We start from the raw sequence: 17,038 nt of genomic DNA on the forward strand, positions 1-17,038 counted from the left end.
AGGCACCTCAAGGTCCCTAGGCACTGCGGGAGTGAGTACTGGCCTGCAACACCAACCAAACCAACAAAGGATTTAGAAGCCCGTTGTGACTTGGGTGGAAGGGCTGCAGAAACGGCAAAAGTTGCACCTGTTGCCAAGTTGCACCTGTGTCCTTCCTGGTCAGTGTATCCCTCCACAGCCTTTGGAGGTAGGCATTGCACTATCAATGCAGGGACACTGGGAAACATTGAACTCACTTCCCTAGGGTAGCATGGTGACTTTGTGTGTGGTTCAGTAGTGGTGGAAATCTAGGTGCTGCTCTCTCTCTCTCTCTCTCTCTCTCTCTCTCTCTCTCTCTCTCTTCTCTCTCTCTTTGCTGGAGAGGGGCAACATCCAGCTATGCTCAGGATTTTCTCCTTGCCCTGTGCTCAGAAACTTCTCCTGGTGGTGTGCAGAGGACCCCATGGGCTGTCAAGGATTGAACCCAGTTCAGCCACGTGCCAGGCAGGCACCCTACCTGCTGTACTCTTCTCCAGTCCAGGCTGTCTCGTATATTTGCAAATGTGCTATTCTCTCCCTGCTGCCATTGGAGGTGGTTGTTGCAGGACTGGGGGGTTGCATGCTTGATTGGGGTGCTCCATGCACATTCCATTTACAGGGGTTGCACACTTTAGTAGTGGGGCTCACACACATGGTGGCTATGTGCAGGAAATGACACGGGGTGATGCTGGGGATGCTGGACAATGCTGCTGGGGCGGTGACTAGCACATGTGGTACCAGGGATGACACGTTTGCCTTCAAGCTGGCAAGGTGGGTGCTTTGCCACCAAGCCGACCCTGGATGTCCAGGGTCCACCATCTTGGCCAGACCAGAGAGCTCCCTTGTCTGTGCTAGTAGGTGGGCTGGCAGCCACGGGGATCTTGGAGGGACACTAGCATCACATTGGAGGCTGCTGGAAACTGCTCAGTTCTGAGACGGAAGGGTCGAGTGGTCTTTGTTCTCTTTGAAGGAATGCGAACCCTCACCCCCTGAAGTGGCCATTATTACCTATTAGGCTTAATGACTAAATGGAAAATGAGGAGCACTCTTCAGGGTCCTGCCAAGTGTGGACATCAAATATGCATGAGCTGGAAGAGGCTTTTCTAAAGGGTTCCGAGTCTCCCAGATGACCGGGAGCCCGGGGGATCATCTCGAGAGACAGTAGGTGACGCCTTATGTCGCAGGACCCCACAGCCTGTCCTGTCGGCCTGAGCTTCTCTGCTGATAGACGCAAGTGCTACCCACTGGAGATAAGGAACCCGGGACTAGGAGAGGGGGACACCTGAGGGGGGGCCAAGATGCAGTGTGGTGGTGGGAGTAAGATGTTCTCCTGTACCCACCCTCCCTCCATCCCTCCCTCCCTCCCTGCCTCTCTCCTATGGTCCTTCCTCCATCACAGTACAGTCAGAGGAAGCTGGGAAGATGCAAGATGCAAAGCCTCTTACAGGAGCCACCATTCTCCCGGGCTGGCTCTCTGGTCCTTCCCTGGTGCCAGGATCACACAATCATCTCCCACTCTCTTCGCACACTGCTGACAGCAGCTTTGCTGTCCTGTCCTGACTGGGATCCTGTGCAGATTTGTTTTCCCTGCCTGGGATACCCTTCCTGGGTCTCTTTCTCCTTTCTGCTCCATCACTTCCTACTCCTCCTTCTGGAGCAAACACTTCCCATTAGAGTGAATGCAAAGAATGAGAGGGATTGTGGGTAAACGGGAAACATGTGCCATTCCAGGCTGTCGTCTCTGGTCTCCAAACCAACAGAAATCCACCCACTTGCCAATTATGTGGCCAGCGAGTCTCTCCCCCCAACTCTAGCTCTTATCATATCTTTATTAAAGTCTGATTAAAGTCTGCTGCGCTGAAACACCCTGGGGCATTACTCATTTTGCATATTCTGCAATTGCTGTTTGGTACCATTCTGGTGCATGGCACCATGCAGAAATCAAGCAAAGGGACAGCCCAGCTCTGAATATGTTCTGTGCCCATTTGCGTGGCTCCTCTACCTGATGCCTGGATGACAACAATCTTTAAGAGAGGTTCATGGACATGCAAAGGTGGAGGCTGCTGCATCATCATCATCTCCCTCCTCCTCCCTCCTCCCTCCTCCCTTCTCTGTTCTCCTCCCTCCTCCCCCGCCCCCCCCCCCTTATTTCCTTTTATGCACATTTTGGTCCATCTCAGGGCAGGGGATGGAGAGGCAGATACCCTCTTTAGTTAATTGTCTGGATCTGGCTTTACTCAAGGATTCCTGAGCAAGCTTTTCTGCCTTAACACATGGCTTGAAAAAAATAATGCCTTGGTGGATTTTGGAACTCTGAGCCTACATGCTGTCAGAAAACACGTGTTTGGAGCTGATCTAAGCCAGAACAATTCCGAAAGCTAAACTCTCAGGCCAATGGGGAGTGGGCCAAGACATGGGTTATTTTTAACTGGGTTGGTAGGCTTGGTAGGTAAGCAGCAGAGAGTCGGCCCCGCCCTCCATCCCCACCCCCTCAACCACCGACCTCCAACCCAACCAAGTGGATACATGGAAGTGTCCTTCTCAACTCTTGCCGAGCTCTTCAATTTAATTGTCCTGAATTTTGCAACCCAAGGCAGAAAAATGAGCCCGGGAGGTTGAGGTTTCTTTTGGAAACTGGAGGGCCTTAGTGGAAAATATTGCCATGAAAAATTCCAAGACCAAGTGTCCCAGGACACCCCTCCTCTGGAGGGGCAATCAATGGCCAGGTGTGGCTGTGGGGAAGCATTTAATTCCTTATCACCATCGTCCACCTACTGAGGTGACTGATGTAATGTACCTGGCTTCTCCATGGGGGGATAATTAAGCTCTCCCTGTAAAATTTCTGGCATAAAGAGAGCCAGGAAACCTTTTGAATAGACATAGCTGAGTTTTCCTCCAACTGAGTAGGAATCTTGGAGGCCCAAGAGGTAAGCCACCCAAAAGTAAGACTGAGTGTCTCTGGGGAAAGCACCTCTGGGATTGGAAGAACTATGATGCCACGGATCAATGAGAGGTGCACAAAGGGGGGCCAGAGAGTTCTTGAGGAGCTTGGAGGACCCGTTCTATCCAGTGACAACCGGCGAAAGGGAGGAGCAATGACCCTGAGGACAAGAAATGTCTACTTTCCTCCACCTCCACATATGAGAGGTTCCCTGTCTCCAACCCCCCACTTTAAATTCAGTTTATCAGAAAATTCAAGGGGTGGAGTGGGGTGGGAGTGGAGAGTTGAAGTTCCTATAGAGAAAGATGAAATTTCCTGTGAATATAACTGGAAAAATAAGAGGCGTGACTTGAATTTTGCTCTCCCACTCATGTTGCAGAAGAAGGGGTCCTGATGAGAGTGAACTCCTCCTCCCTCCAGGATGGGGCTTTGGGGTATGGAGGCAGGTCCTAGGCTGGTGCTGCTCTTAGCCAGTCTTTCCTTGTGGATTCGAGTGGTTGGCTCCAGTTACAGTAAAAGTAATAGAAAGGGCAAAGCGCATCAGGAATGATGAAGAGCCAAGACTGGCTGTATCATTTTATCTTCCAGAGTGTCTGAAAGGCGTCGAGTCCTGGGCCGAATCTCACCAGGCGGTTGGAATGAGGTAAAAGCACCAGCTCTTGGGAGGATTGGCGGATATGGTTGTTGGTCTGTGCCCAGCAGCATCCTACCTCACTAATTGCCCTGCCAGGTGGATGTGAGCATCAGCCTCCATCCACCGGTGAGGCCCATGAGCTTCATCACGTTGGGTCACATGCCCACATTCAGCAGCGTGCCCATTGTGGAGACGTGGATTCACCCAAAGACCATGATGTAGCCTACTGAGTGTGACGCTATTAGGTGGTGGGGAAGTGGGTTTTAAAGATGCTTTTTGGGGTTCTGAGACCTTTTGGGGATATAGCTGTGAGGAAAAGAATAGGGTTGTGAGTACCTACTGAAATCTACTCGCTCTATTAATGTGGGAATGACAGGGTTCCAATGACCTGCTTCTTTACGGTTATTACTGTTTTGCTTGCATGTAGGTTGTGAGTTGGACAAATGACAGTCGCTCTCTTCTCAGTGGGCTGCCAGGTGAGTTTTGGGCTGGCATGCCCAGTACTGCCCAATCGACAGGTGTTTGGAGATGAGCTTGGCAAGCTTCTGGCACTTCTGGCTTTTTAATACGGTCTTATTTTATTTTACTTTGAAGTGAAATTGTGGCTGTGAAATGCCAGTTAATATTGCAGAAAAGACTCAGACAAAGGCATGGACAAGGGCAATTAAATCTTTTCAGGAAAAATGCAAGTTTTCAGCTGTCTTGAAAGGGCAAACAGGTTCAAGCCATTGTAAGATCATCTCAGTGAAAACCATCCAAACAATAAGTTATGGAGGGGCCAGGATTCAAGAAAATGCTGAGAGGGACCAAGATTTCCTGGGAGGAGTCCAGGGAATGGAGGGGCTAAACTCGTTGATGCAGATTGATTGTGTCCGAGGCTCAGTCGAGTGGTGCAAGTGAATTGTGTGTGTTTGGGAAAGTGTCATTTAACAAACACCAGGTTTTCATGCTGCTTTCCTTGAGCATGTTGGTAATGAGGACTATGCTATGAAAAGGGCAGAAATTTATTTCTGGACTATTTTTGTCTTCTCATATTTTTTTCTTTTTCATGTCTTCTGGGAAAAGTTCATTTTTATTTCAAGCAACCAAGAGCCTAAGGGAGCTACAGTCAGGGTACAGTATTATAAAAATGTAGGGATTTAGCTCGAGAAACTAAACTATGAAATGATGCCACTTCAGAGATGTGAGCTTAGTATTATGACTATAATAGAACAAATAAAAAGCAACCAACCTCCATGTATGGGGGGTTCATATAGGGTTCAAAGGTAGGAAATTGGCTCCATAAATTAGATTGCAATCTTCCATGGAATACTATACAGCCACAAAGAGGGAGGTTGTGTTTGAATAGATATTTAATACTAAAGAATTGTGGCTCTTTTAAAGATGTGATGACATGATTGTGGTTAGTTTTTTAAAAGTTCTCTGAAGAGTTGAACATTTACCCAGGAAATGATAAGTGTTTCCAAAAGCTGGGGAGATTGTTGTGTAAATGAAACAATATTGAGTATGAATGGATAATCATGTTCTTATCAGTCTTCATTGGATGCTCTGAAGTTTATTTTATTATTCTGTCTTGATGGATATTTGAATATTTCCATTCTAAGAAGTTCAAAAACTGAAGTTCTACAGGTGCATTATTTACATGGAAGATGCTCATAACCTATGGCTAAACAAAAATATAGCTTACAAAATGGTATATGCAAAAAGTTTGCTAGCAAAAAATGTGGAGGTATATATAGAAAAATATTGAAAGTTGACATGCTAAAATATGAAGAGGTTATCCCTGGGTGATATAATTGTTTGTGAGTCTATTTGTTATTACATAAACTTATGTACACATGCTAATTTTTCTTGATTGTCCTATTGGTGTATGTTTAAACTTCTTTAAAATGTATGGCTGGGAAACTGACAGCAGGCATGAAAACTGAGCATGTGTAAACAATAGCCAACCATGGCATGTTTGGGCATATCTCCAAGAGATACACACACACACACACACACACACACACACACACACAGGTTTAGCAAAATGCATGCATAAGACTATTCAGTGTAAGGCTGGAGCAACAGCACAGCGGGTAGGGCGCTTGCCTTGCATGTGGCCGACCCGGGTTCGATTCCCAGCATCCCATATGGTCCCCCGAGCACCGCCAGGAGTAATTCCTGAGTGCATGAGTCAGGAGTAACCCTTGTGCACCGCTGGGTGTGACCCAAAAAGCAAAAAAAAAAAAAAAGAATATTCAGTGTAGCTCCAAAGAGGATACTACCCTTGTCCACCAATACTAAAATGGATACACTGTGCTGTTTTCACACTACACAGAAATGGGAGGGGCAAATCACAACAGGATGGAGAAAGTACAGACCATGATGCTGAGTGAAAACTAGAAAGTTCCCTCAAAGTGCCGGTAGCTCAACTTCATTTAGTCAAAGTTAAGAACAGGAGAGAAGAAATCAAATGTGTAGAAGCCAGTTTAGATTTTCTTTGGGGTGGGAGTTAGTTGGAAGGGGATCTAAGGAGGTTTTCTTGGGGATGGGGTGGGGGTGGGGTGGAGGTGGGGAGAATTGTCACTGTTCCTTCCTGATGCGTGTTCCTTACATGGAGATTTATTGATCTTAATGATTTGTGTGCTTTCCTGTCTTATGTGATACTTCAGCAAAAAGTAAAAAAAAATTACAGGGCCTAATGCATGCACACCATCTACTCTAAGTGGCGTATTAGTGTTTTATCGTACAGCCCGTGGTCACATCCATTAGAGTAATGTCTTGTTCCACAATCCCAATAGAAGAGCTTTCAGATTAATATAGAAACCCAGGACTTGCAGTCGCCCTGGTACTTCTCCTTCTTATTAAATTTTCATTCCCCCCTTCCCCAAGCTAGCTGTGTTATATTTGCTCCAACTGTCCCTTAAACATCCAGCCTTAGGAATCAAAATTAGGGATCTGGTGTGACTTGTGGGGGTTTTAAGTGTCGAGCTCTGCCTGTAGTTCTGAATGGGGACAGGGAGAAATCCATGAGCTCATCACAGTGTAAGAGAGTTACAGTCACTCAGGGAATGCAAATGATGCAATAGTGCACTCAGCTTCCATCAAGGGAACATTCCCCCTGGCCCCTGGTCACGTGGTCTTCTAAGTGCTTTCCCATGAACTAATTCATTGCCTTCTCACCGCTGCCCTGTGAAAGCTCCTCTTGCAACCTTGACTTTGGAGATCAGAGAGGTTGAGTAACTTGTTCATTGCCATGTGTCGTGAGGCTCAGAGTCTAAGCTCCTTGGGTGCTCTGAGGACAGAGGTGAGACCAGAGGAAATGCAGGGCCCAGAATTCCCATCCATCTTTGATCAGTATAAGGCTCACAGTCTGGCCCTCTTGTACTCTATAGTGTAAGGGCAAAGCTGACGTCATAATAGGCACGCAGAAATGAGACAAGTCAGGTGGGCCTCAGGTTCAGTTCCTGGAACTGAAACAGTTTCAGTTTCCCAGAAATCAAACCATGTGTAACTAGCCAACCTGAACCCACCTGGAAAGATGCTGGGCCCAGCAAGTGGGCGCAATCAATCACAATGCCCCGGAAATTGTCTTTTGTCTTTGGTAACCATAAACTTACTGTTACTGGAAACTATTGTTTAACTGTTGCCTGACTACTGTTGCCATAGTGCTTGCTTAACTTTGAAACCTATATAAGCCACTTGTGATTTGGGCTCAGGGGTCCTTGTCAAGACTCCACTGTGTTGGATGACACTTGGGCCCTATCTCGAGCTAGCAATAAAGTTCCTTTGCATGATCCTTTGTATGATCGTGTGTGGACTTGGTCTCTTCTCAACTGGGGACCTAAAATTCGGGCACAGCAATAGGGTCCTACTGGCCCCAGACTGAGGCTTTGGAGGAGTGAAATGGTCAACCTGAGGTCACTTGCTGGTACGGGGTGAGACTCTGTCTCCTTGTCTTAGATCTGCTTTGTGGTGGCCCATGAAACTTTTTTGATACGCTCATAGCAACTAAGATGAAACAATGACTGTGGATGAAGAGAGCTCCGTGATCTGAGAGCACATGTGGGGAAGGCCTGAGCTTAAGCCCTGGAACATTACAGGAGCACAGAGCTGGGAGTAGTTCCTGAGGACCCATGAGTGTGACTCAAAAATCAAAACCCAATCCCAAACCAACTCAGCAACTCTCTTTGTTGGGTCTCCTTATACCTTCTTTGGCCTACACGTGATCTCATAACCCAACATCAGTGGAAAGTAGATCTTGCTAGTCCTATATCCCATACCATAGATAAGAAACAGAGGTCAGCAGAACGGATGGCTCATTCTCTATCATAGGGAAAGAATTTTGAAAACTGTGTACAACCTTAGGTAACGAAGGGTCCAGGGACGGGGGATGTTTTGACACGCCCCTAGAAAGTGGTGTCTTCTGGGTTAAACTCATTGCTCATATTGTTGGAGGCAGCCCTGGCCAAAGGAAAAGAAGTTGCCCTCCGTGGGGAGCGGAGCAAGGGAAACAGAAAACTTGCCCTTGAACTCTAGTTAGTGAGAGGTGTTAAAGACCCACAGAGATACCAGAAATAAAAAAAAAAAAAAACAGGCAAGGACTCTGGATCACATTCAAGATGATAAAAATGCAATTAACTGAATCCAGATATTTTTTCCTTCCTGCCTGCAGCAGTGACCCACTCTTTGAATGTGTGGCTGTGTTTATCAGTTCTGGGCTGAGGACAAGGGTGTACATTGTCTGCCTTTATGGAATATGTCAGAGATTTGTTACTATCCAATCCCCTGGCTGCAGGGTGGGTGGGGAAGCTCTTCTTTGAGTGGTCCATACGGTGAAATTCAGAAGTGTTCATTTTGTCTGCATCCCAGGGGTGTCCAGATTATAAATCCCTGATCTCCCACAATTCTTGGGTTTTGAAGCAGGTCCCATGTGATCTGGGGCAAGGGGCAGTGGGGAAAGACATTCTGGGCTAGAGGCTCTCGATGTAGGGGTCCTGGTTATTGAATCATGAGGGGGAAAAGGTACTGAGGACAGTCAGTCAATGGTTGAGGTCAATAGTAAGGTTTTCAATGATCTAAATGTCACCATTAACATCAGCCGTCTTCAGGCAGCTGGAATGAAGAAGGGATCACTAAGTCAATGATGGTTGGAAGAATCGTTCAGGATGGGAGATGTGTGCTGAAAGTAGATAAAGGATCAAACTTGATGACTTCTCACTATCTGTATTGCAGACCATAATGCTCAAAAGGGGGGGGGGAGAGAGAGTGTGTGTGTATCGGGGAAATTGTCTGCGATAGAGGCAGGAGGAGGGTTGGAAAGAGGGGGTATACTGGGGACATTGGTGGTGGAGAATGTGCACTGGTGGAGGTATGGGTGTTTGACCATTGTATGACTGAAACTCAAATATGAAAGCTTGTAACTGGACCTCACAGTGATTCAATAATAATAATAATAATAATAATAATAATAATAATAATAATAATCAGCCTTCTTCAAGAAGGGATCTGAGTGAGTCTCTTCCTCCTGCTGATCTTTTTCATGCCAACCCTTAAGTTGACTTTACAGGTGTCAATTATAGATACAAAAGTCTCTGAGTATTCTAACTTAGAGACGACAGATAAGTTACATCCCTAACAAATGGCGGTGATTGCTTGGACTGCTGCATGAGAAGAGTTGGAGGCCAAGTCTGGGTTCAAATGAAAAGACTGCAGTGGTCCATTAGTGGTGTCTGCCTTGGACACAGTTTAGAGGCATGACAGAGGAGTCCCATGTGCCACAAGCTGTCATCCCGGATCTAGCTTTTTATTGAATTGCTGGCTGCTTTTATTTCATTTCTGGTTTTAGAATGAGAGAAGCTCACTCCACCTACCAGCTCAGACATTAGCCCACTTCAAAGTGAACATCCCTCATTACTTTTAATTTACAAAGTGCAGCGAAAGAAGTAGGATGAGAAGATGAAAGTATTATATTTCCTGTTAAATCCTCTGTCTTGATAAACTAAGGAAGCATTTTAGATCGCCTCCAGGACTGGCAAGCAAGCCACTTTCCCCAATAGTATTATAAAAGGATGCCAGGGACACAGGACAGTGGCTAAGGCCTTGCATGTGGCTGACCCAGATTTGACCCCAGGATCTACATATGATTCCCCAAGCATCACCAGCCCTGGGGTTCCCCTAGATTGACAGGGTAGTTCTCTGCATTCTTGGGCCCTCATATTCAACCTAGTTGGCTGAGAGTCGATGGGTTTTTGAGCACCATATGGGAGCCCCCCCACCAAGAGTATTTTAAGATTACATATGGCAGGAGGAAGATAAAGGAGAGGAAAATCTTCTGGAACCCTAGATTAGGTACTTCACAGAAATATTTCCCCCAGAAGACAATATCAGGGGCCTGAGAGCAGGAGTTTAGAGAGAGTCAGATTAAGCACCGGGGGCTTTGCTGCTGGGGATGTCTTGCACTCCAGGCTAGGTCTGTCTGTCCTCTCTCTTCCCTCCGACCCTCCATACTTCCCTCTGATCCCTCTGTATTTATAGTATCTGTACACAGAGCCAGTCTTCCCCAACACCTTCAGCTTCCACACGCTTACTCAGGTACCAAATTCCAGTGGATATGAGACCAGGCTGGCCGTGACACAGCTAGTGGGGGAGGCAGTGATGGAAGCAGACCATTCTCCTGACCAGTTCCTATTTCCTGTATGTAATACACCAGCCAGCCCTGTGTCTCTACCTCCAAATAGATCCCCAATCTTTCGACTTTGCCCTAGCTCCCTGCCGTTCGCCTGATCCAAGCCACGGGCCCAGCTTACCAAAACTTTCCTGCTGATCTCTCTGCCCCTTATGGAAAATTCTTCTAAAAGTCAGATCGTGTCTTACTGCTCAGAGGCTTCCACTCAGTTTTCACTTCTCCTGAGACTGAAATTCAAACATTTACTGTGACTGCAAGGCTCAAGGCCTGGCAAGACCTTTCTCTTGTCTATCTCCATCTCTTGAGTTCCATGCATTTCTGTCATGCCACTCCCACCTCCCGCCACACTGGCCTTTTTTATGGTTCCCCATCATTTCTAGCTTGCTCCCATGCTGGTCTTTAGCATCTGTTTGTCCACAGAGACATTCTCTCTTTGCCCACCTCCCCAGCTCTAAGCAGGCAGGGGTGGGGAGAGGGGGTCTTTCTCCCTCTTAGGTCTTCAGTCCAGGAGCCCCTTTTGACAGGATAGACGCATCTCCTTAGACCACCTGAGCTGAAGAAGCAGCTTTTGTTTCCCTCCACCAGTCTCTAGCATCTTCTTTGATTTATTTATATATTTATTTACTAGTGAATCACTGTGAGATACTGTTACATACTTCCAGACTTTCATGTTTGTGTTTCAGTCATACAATGATCTAGTACCCATCCCTCCACTAGTGCCCATTTTCTACCACCAATGATCCCAGGATCCTTCCCACCTCCCCCATCCCATCCCCCCTCACCCCACCCCGCCTCTGTGGCAGGGAATTCCCTTTTGTTCTTTCTCTCCTTTTGGGTGTTGTGGTTTGCAATAGAGGTATTGAGTGGCCATCATGGTTGGTCTAAATAGTCTACTTTTGGCTCGCATCTTCCAATCCGAGCAGGTCCTCCCAATACCCTTCACTTGGTGGTCCCTTATCTATCTGAGCTCTAGCATCTTCTTTTCTTTCTTCCTAATACAGAACCAAAGTACCCTAAAGTACCCCACCCCTCTCATGGTCTTGTTTTCACCAAGGACAGAAAGTTTTTCTGTATGTTCACTGCCGTGTTTCTCCAGTGTAGATTCCAATGTCTGGTGTATGTGGGTCATCAAACAGAGAGTCAATAAATACCTTTGAAAAAAAGTGAAAGAACACCGGAGATGAAGGAGAAGCCCAGAGGTGTGACCTCAAGCCATGCTCCCAAGTCACCTTTGTGATTCCTACTTGCCCAACTTCAGCTGCAAAGCAGCATCTCTGACCTCAGACAGGCCGGCACAATCTCTACTCAGTTGGGGGTCTGCCAGGGAGGTGGGTTAATTTGTCACTGTTTACTTGCCATGGTCTGCACCTCACTCAATGCTGCTACAGGTGAATTGTGACTTCAAGTTCCGTTTTCAGCTGTTTCACTCACAGAGATGTTTATTTTCCTTAAAAACATTGCTGATTTTAAAAAAAGCAAAGTTTCAGCAGTTTGGGAGGAAAATAATGTCCTTGGCTGCAAGAGTCGGACCGTTGGTGGGCACGTGCTGCCACGACTGCCAGCTTCTGTGAGGAGGAAACTCAGCAAGTACGCGTGGAGCCCGGTGCTTAGCACCACTGAACATCTGGTGGAACAGGCGAGGGGGATAAGCTTTTAGATTTTTATTCTTCTTAGCATCGTGTTAAATTGGCCGTGAAACCAGGGATGGTGCGATTACATTCTAAGAGGGCTGAAATATTAAATAAAAATCGAGGAGAGTGTCAAGGTGTTTGCTCAAGGTGGGCAAGTCTAATAGGAGACAAAGTGCATTTGAGGGGCAGCAAGTGGCCAAGAAACCATCGTTGTCTTGGCTAATGAGTGCCGCAGGGATGGCTGGCTCTTCGGGATGGGGTTTGTGTTGCCTTATGCGATCACCCCTGGAAAGCAGAGTGCGTCCTTTGAAGGGGAGTCACTGATTTGTTCAATATTAGAAGGATGCGGGAGTATGACCAGATGGAAATTTTGTGTGGCTTTCTGTCTGGATTTTATTTTATTTATTTTATTTTATTTTACTGTACTCTCCATTCTGTCCAGCCCTTGGACAGGCTAAGTCCATCTGTGAGGATGTAATTTTCTATCTGATTCCTGGCAAATGTACCTGGAAGAGGTCATAGGTTCACCTGGTCCACTCAGAGGTGGCAGGAAAGGTCACAGTCTTTATCACCTGTCACCAGGACTCTCTGGTCCAGATTGGCAAGAGGTTCAGTCTTGGTCATTTGGAGAAGAGGAGATTGAGTCAAGTGCCTTCAATCACTCAGCCATCCTGACACCCTTGGTCTTGGTCATTTGGGGTAGTATGTCCTCAAGGATGTGTTGACCATTAAACCTTTTCTGGGGTCTTAGGAGGAAGAATTAAACCCAAATTTGTAGCTTGTGTAAACTTCTAAACTCTGGGTTCTTCCACCTTGGTTGACCTGGAGCTGCCACCATGATGCCAATGAATGTGGCATAGGAAAGAACGTGGGGGTAGCTTTCCTGATCCGATATTATATACAAAAAAATACAGTACAAGACCATAAGCAGAAATAACCACAAGAATATGAAATAATCACAACAGTAATGTGTACAAGATTATTAGGGAGTGATGAATTTTGATTACCTGTTTCTTTTGTTTGAACACAATGGCTTTCATTTTCAGTTTATTTTTCAAACATCACTGCTGTGTGTGTGTGTGTATGTGTGTGTATGTGTGTGTGTATGGTGTTTGGGTCACACCAGGCAGTGCTCAGGATGGACCATTGACTCTGTGCTCGGAGATCACTCCTGGCAGGCTTGTGGACCATATGGGGTCCTGGGGATCAAACCCAGGTCATCTGTGTGCAAGGCAAAAGCCCTACTCACACGTACTATTGCTCAGACCTACATATCCTGAAAGCTTAGCAGTTGGCTCTGTGTGCAAGATGGGTCACTACTGCTTGGGTAAAGTCTTGGTACCTGTTGCTGATGCAGGTAGACCCAGGATCTGTAGTACCTGCAGTGAGCAGCTGTTAGCAGCAGAGAGGAGCTGCCAGGCATTGGCTTCCAGGCACTGGAACTTCAGGTATGCACTGTTGGGTCTCTGAATTCAAGTCCTCCAGCCTCAAGGCTGATAATACCCATCCTGGAGTCATCACTGAGAGAGCCAGGTCTGTCCTGATCGGGGGATGCCCACGGCAGACACATGTCTCTGTGTCCTAAGTCTCACCTCTGATCCTACTGAGCAGTCACACATTCCTCTGACTCCTAGTGCCACCTGCAAGAGCAGGACTCAGTCCCTGTGACTCAGCAGTCTCAGATCCCCAACAGAGTGTGTGATCTGCAGCGCATGGCCAGGCATGTGTGCGTGCCACAATTCAAGTGTGTGATCCCCCAGTGAACACAACAGCTGAGGTGTGTGAGTGCCAAGGCCATGGATGGAGCCTCAGGGAGCCCCGAAACAGTGCCTAGGTGCCTGTTCATTCCAACAAGATCAATAGCCTAGGGAGGGGCGTGGGAGAATCCATTAAAACTGCTCTCATGTGTTTCTTGGTGCTTTTCTCGGGGCGGGGGGTGGGGTTAGGGGTTAGTTCAACATTTACACATCTGTGCATGGCTCATGTAGCACTTGTACTAGCTAGTGTGTGTTTAAAGGTCTCCCCAATAACAAAGCAGCCCCATCCCCCATGGAACTTTCCCTCTTGCCTGCAATCCTCTCTCCTAACAGTTTTGTGTTTACTGAGAAGTGAGTCCAAAAAGGTGGTTCCAGACTTTAGATTGCTTGAGATGTCATGGAAAAAGTGATTGGCAGGGCTTGTGAAGGGCGGGGGGTGATAGTGGGTAGTGGTGGTTGTGAAAGGATGCAGGAGGATGCAATGACCTTGGTCACACTTCTCACCCAGGACATCCAGGGAGCACTTTCTAGGGATTGTTTTATCCAGATTCTCTAAGAACCTCATATGAGTCTCAGTTTATACTCAGATAAGGGCACCAAGTCTCAGGGAGGTGAAGAAATGGCTTCTGTTTCCCTGCAAACAGATCTCCAGGCCAGTATTTGACTGTGTGGTTGGCCCTTGGCTGCCCAGCTGTGAGCGTGGAGTCTAAAGGGAGAACTTCTGGAGGCCAGGGAGGCAGTTCCTGGATTAGGGTACATGTGCCCCACCGGATGCCATCCCTGGGGGCCCAAACAGCACCACAAACTCAGACCCTCGCACTGAGCCTCTGGGCCAGTTGGCTGAGTATCACTGGGAGTGGTCCCCAGAACCTTGGGTACTGCTTGGAAAGGCACCTCAAAAGAAGGGGGAGATATCTGGAGCAGATGGGAATGCCCTTGAGCGAGATGGGGGAGGGACACTGAGGCCACTTCACACAGGACAGGCTGGCGCCAGACTGGGGAGTCAGTTGATCACAGAGACTCAGGAAAAGTACAACCAAGAAATGGTCCTCATAGCATCCCCTGCCTGTAAGTCTACTGCTTCCTCTTGTGGGTGGGGACAAGGGGACTTGGCAAGGCATCACCCAAAGCCAGTTTCCTTCCCGAGGGCTCACTTACCGGCTTCGTTTCAGGTCTTTTTTGAGGTTTATTATTTCCTGGTCCAAATACCGGATATTTGTCATCGGCTTGTCTGTGGTCTGATGGGAAATCAAAAGGAGAAAGAAAAATTGTTAGTGCAACGGTTACAGGTGGTACCCGGAGAGGTCCCAGACCCCAGGCATGACTCAAGAGAAGAACAATAAACATGAGCTCCCCTCTGCTTGGTGCTGGTCAGGCATGAACACGTAGTCTCAGACTCATCATTTAGCTTTTTTTATAAAGAGATCTGAGCAGAGGTATGCAGATCAAAATATAAAAGAGGAAATGGCCACCCCTAATGCAGTGATTCTTGCCAGAGGTGAGAGGAGGGCATATTTTTAATTATTTTTCTTAGCATATGTGAGCCTCCTATTACTCTGACACAAATATACACGAATTGTATAGCAGATGGAGAGGCACCTTCTAGAAAAGCCAATGGCCAGGTGAAGGTTGAGGAGAGCTTGTTGATAGTGTTGGGTTGAGTGTTTGTGAAAGGCAGAGTGAGGCAGGGCTGAGCAAGCAGAGACCAAGCTGTGGACGAGTGTGTGAAGCCTAGCGTTTGCTCACCTGGTGAGTCTCATCACCCCTTTGCTCTGAAGATGCATGGGGGCAAGGCTGCCTACAGCTGTAGCTCTTTGAAATAGAGTGTCTGTCTATTTATTATTTTATTTTTTGCTTTTTGGGACACACCCGGCGATGCACAGGGGTTACTCCTGGAGGTGCTCTGCGGACCATATGGGATGCTGGGAATCGAACCCGGGTCGGCTGCGTTCAAAGCAAATGAACCACCCGCTGTGCTATTGCTCCAGCCCCTGGAGTGTCTGTTTAACCTGTTGACCTGGGCATGGACCAGAAGGGCCTGGAGGGTAGGGTTTGAATGGGAGGGAAAAGAAGGATTGCCGCCTAGTTTCCTCTGAGGACACCCAGTCCATTTCCCTTGCACAGTGTGTGTTACTTTTCCAAGTACTTACCCGTTGGGTGAAGTATTTGGCATATACTTGGTTAAGCTAAACTAGTTATGAAACATTAAAATAGTACATGCGAGGTTGCAACTTAAGGATTTAGGAGGACTGGTCAATGGTTGGAGCTAACCACAAGTGTGTGGGAGGCAGAAGGGAGGTAAGATATAGAAGAGACCACAATGAAAATAGCTGGGAATGATCACGCTTGACAAGGTCCAAGGGTTCAAAGTAGGTAAGGGATATTCTTGATAACCTTTCAGTATCAGTACTGCAAGCTACAATACCCAAAAGGAGAGAATGAGAGAGACAGAGACAGAGAGACAGAGACTGGTGGACGAATGTGTGTTGGAATACTATATGACTGAAATTCAATCATAAATGGCTTTGTAATGCTCTAAAAATAATAATAATAAACAATTAAAAATAAATGTTTTGACTAGGGGCCAGAGCAATAGTACAGTGGGTAGGGTTCCTGCCTGCACGTGGCTGACCCAAGTTCGATCCTCATCATCCCATAAGATTCCCAAAGCACTTCCAGGAATAATTCCTGAGTACAGAGCCAGGAGTAATTTCTGAGCACTGCTCAGCATGCCCCTCCCCCACAAAAATTTTTGACTTCATGACAGTACTGAAATGAAAGGCCTGTGGATTTGGAATTTTGACCTTTCTCCGGGCTGGCAATATGTGGTACGATGCTTATCAAAGTAGCATGAATAACAGCAACGAACATCAAACCACCCACAAAAAGAAGTGGGGCCATAAATCACAATCAGGGAACAGTGGTATGTGATGCCTTTGAATTTTCTGTTTAGTGGTCAGACATACACCTATATACTGGTAGGGAAAGTATCTAAAATAATTTCTTAAGTCCAGAGAAAGAGTACAGGGGTTAAGAGGCTTGCCTTGCATTCAGCCCACCCTGATTTGATTCCCAGCACTGCATATAATCCCCTAAGCACAATGTCAGGAGTAATCCCTGAGCACCACCATGTTTGACCCCAAACCAAAACCAAACAAAAACTCATCGGGGCTAGAGAGATAGTACAGGGGTTAAGGCACCTGCCTTGCATCCTGCTGACCTACTTCAACCCCCCTTCACCACATGTGGTTCCACTAGAACGACCAGGAATTACTCCTGAGTACAGAGGCAGGAATAGCCCCTGAGTACAGCAGGGTGTTCTCCCCTCCACATAAATAATTCAAGTGAAAATTCATATTACAGAATAGAAGTTGATCACAGAGGTTT

The 17,038-nt window shown here is 46.9% G+C and overlaps 1 protein-coding gene across 1 annotated transcript in view; it reads right to left on the minus strand.

The window, feature by feature from the left end:
- CCDC60 (coiled-coil domain containing 60) overlaps positions 1–17,038 on the minus strand; it is a 138,775-nt gene that overhangs the window by 87,893 nt on the left and 33,844 nt on the right. Inside the window, exon 2 of the mRNA XM_056131039.1 lies at positions 14,810–14,889. Within this exon, the coding sequence (XP_055987014.1) occupies positions 14,810–14,889 (80 nt within the window). The remainder of the gene's footprint in view (positions 1–14,809; positions 14,890–17,038) is intronic.

The sequence above is a fragment of the Sorex fumeus genome, unplaced genomic scaffold, assembly GCF_029834395.1.
Source record: "Sorex fumeus unplaced genomic scaffold, SorFum_2.1 ptg000083l, whole genome shotgun sequence".
Taxonomy (NCBI): domain Eukaryota; kingdom Metazoa; phylum Chordata; class Mammalia; order Eulipotyphla; family Soricidae; genus Sorex; species Sorex fumeus.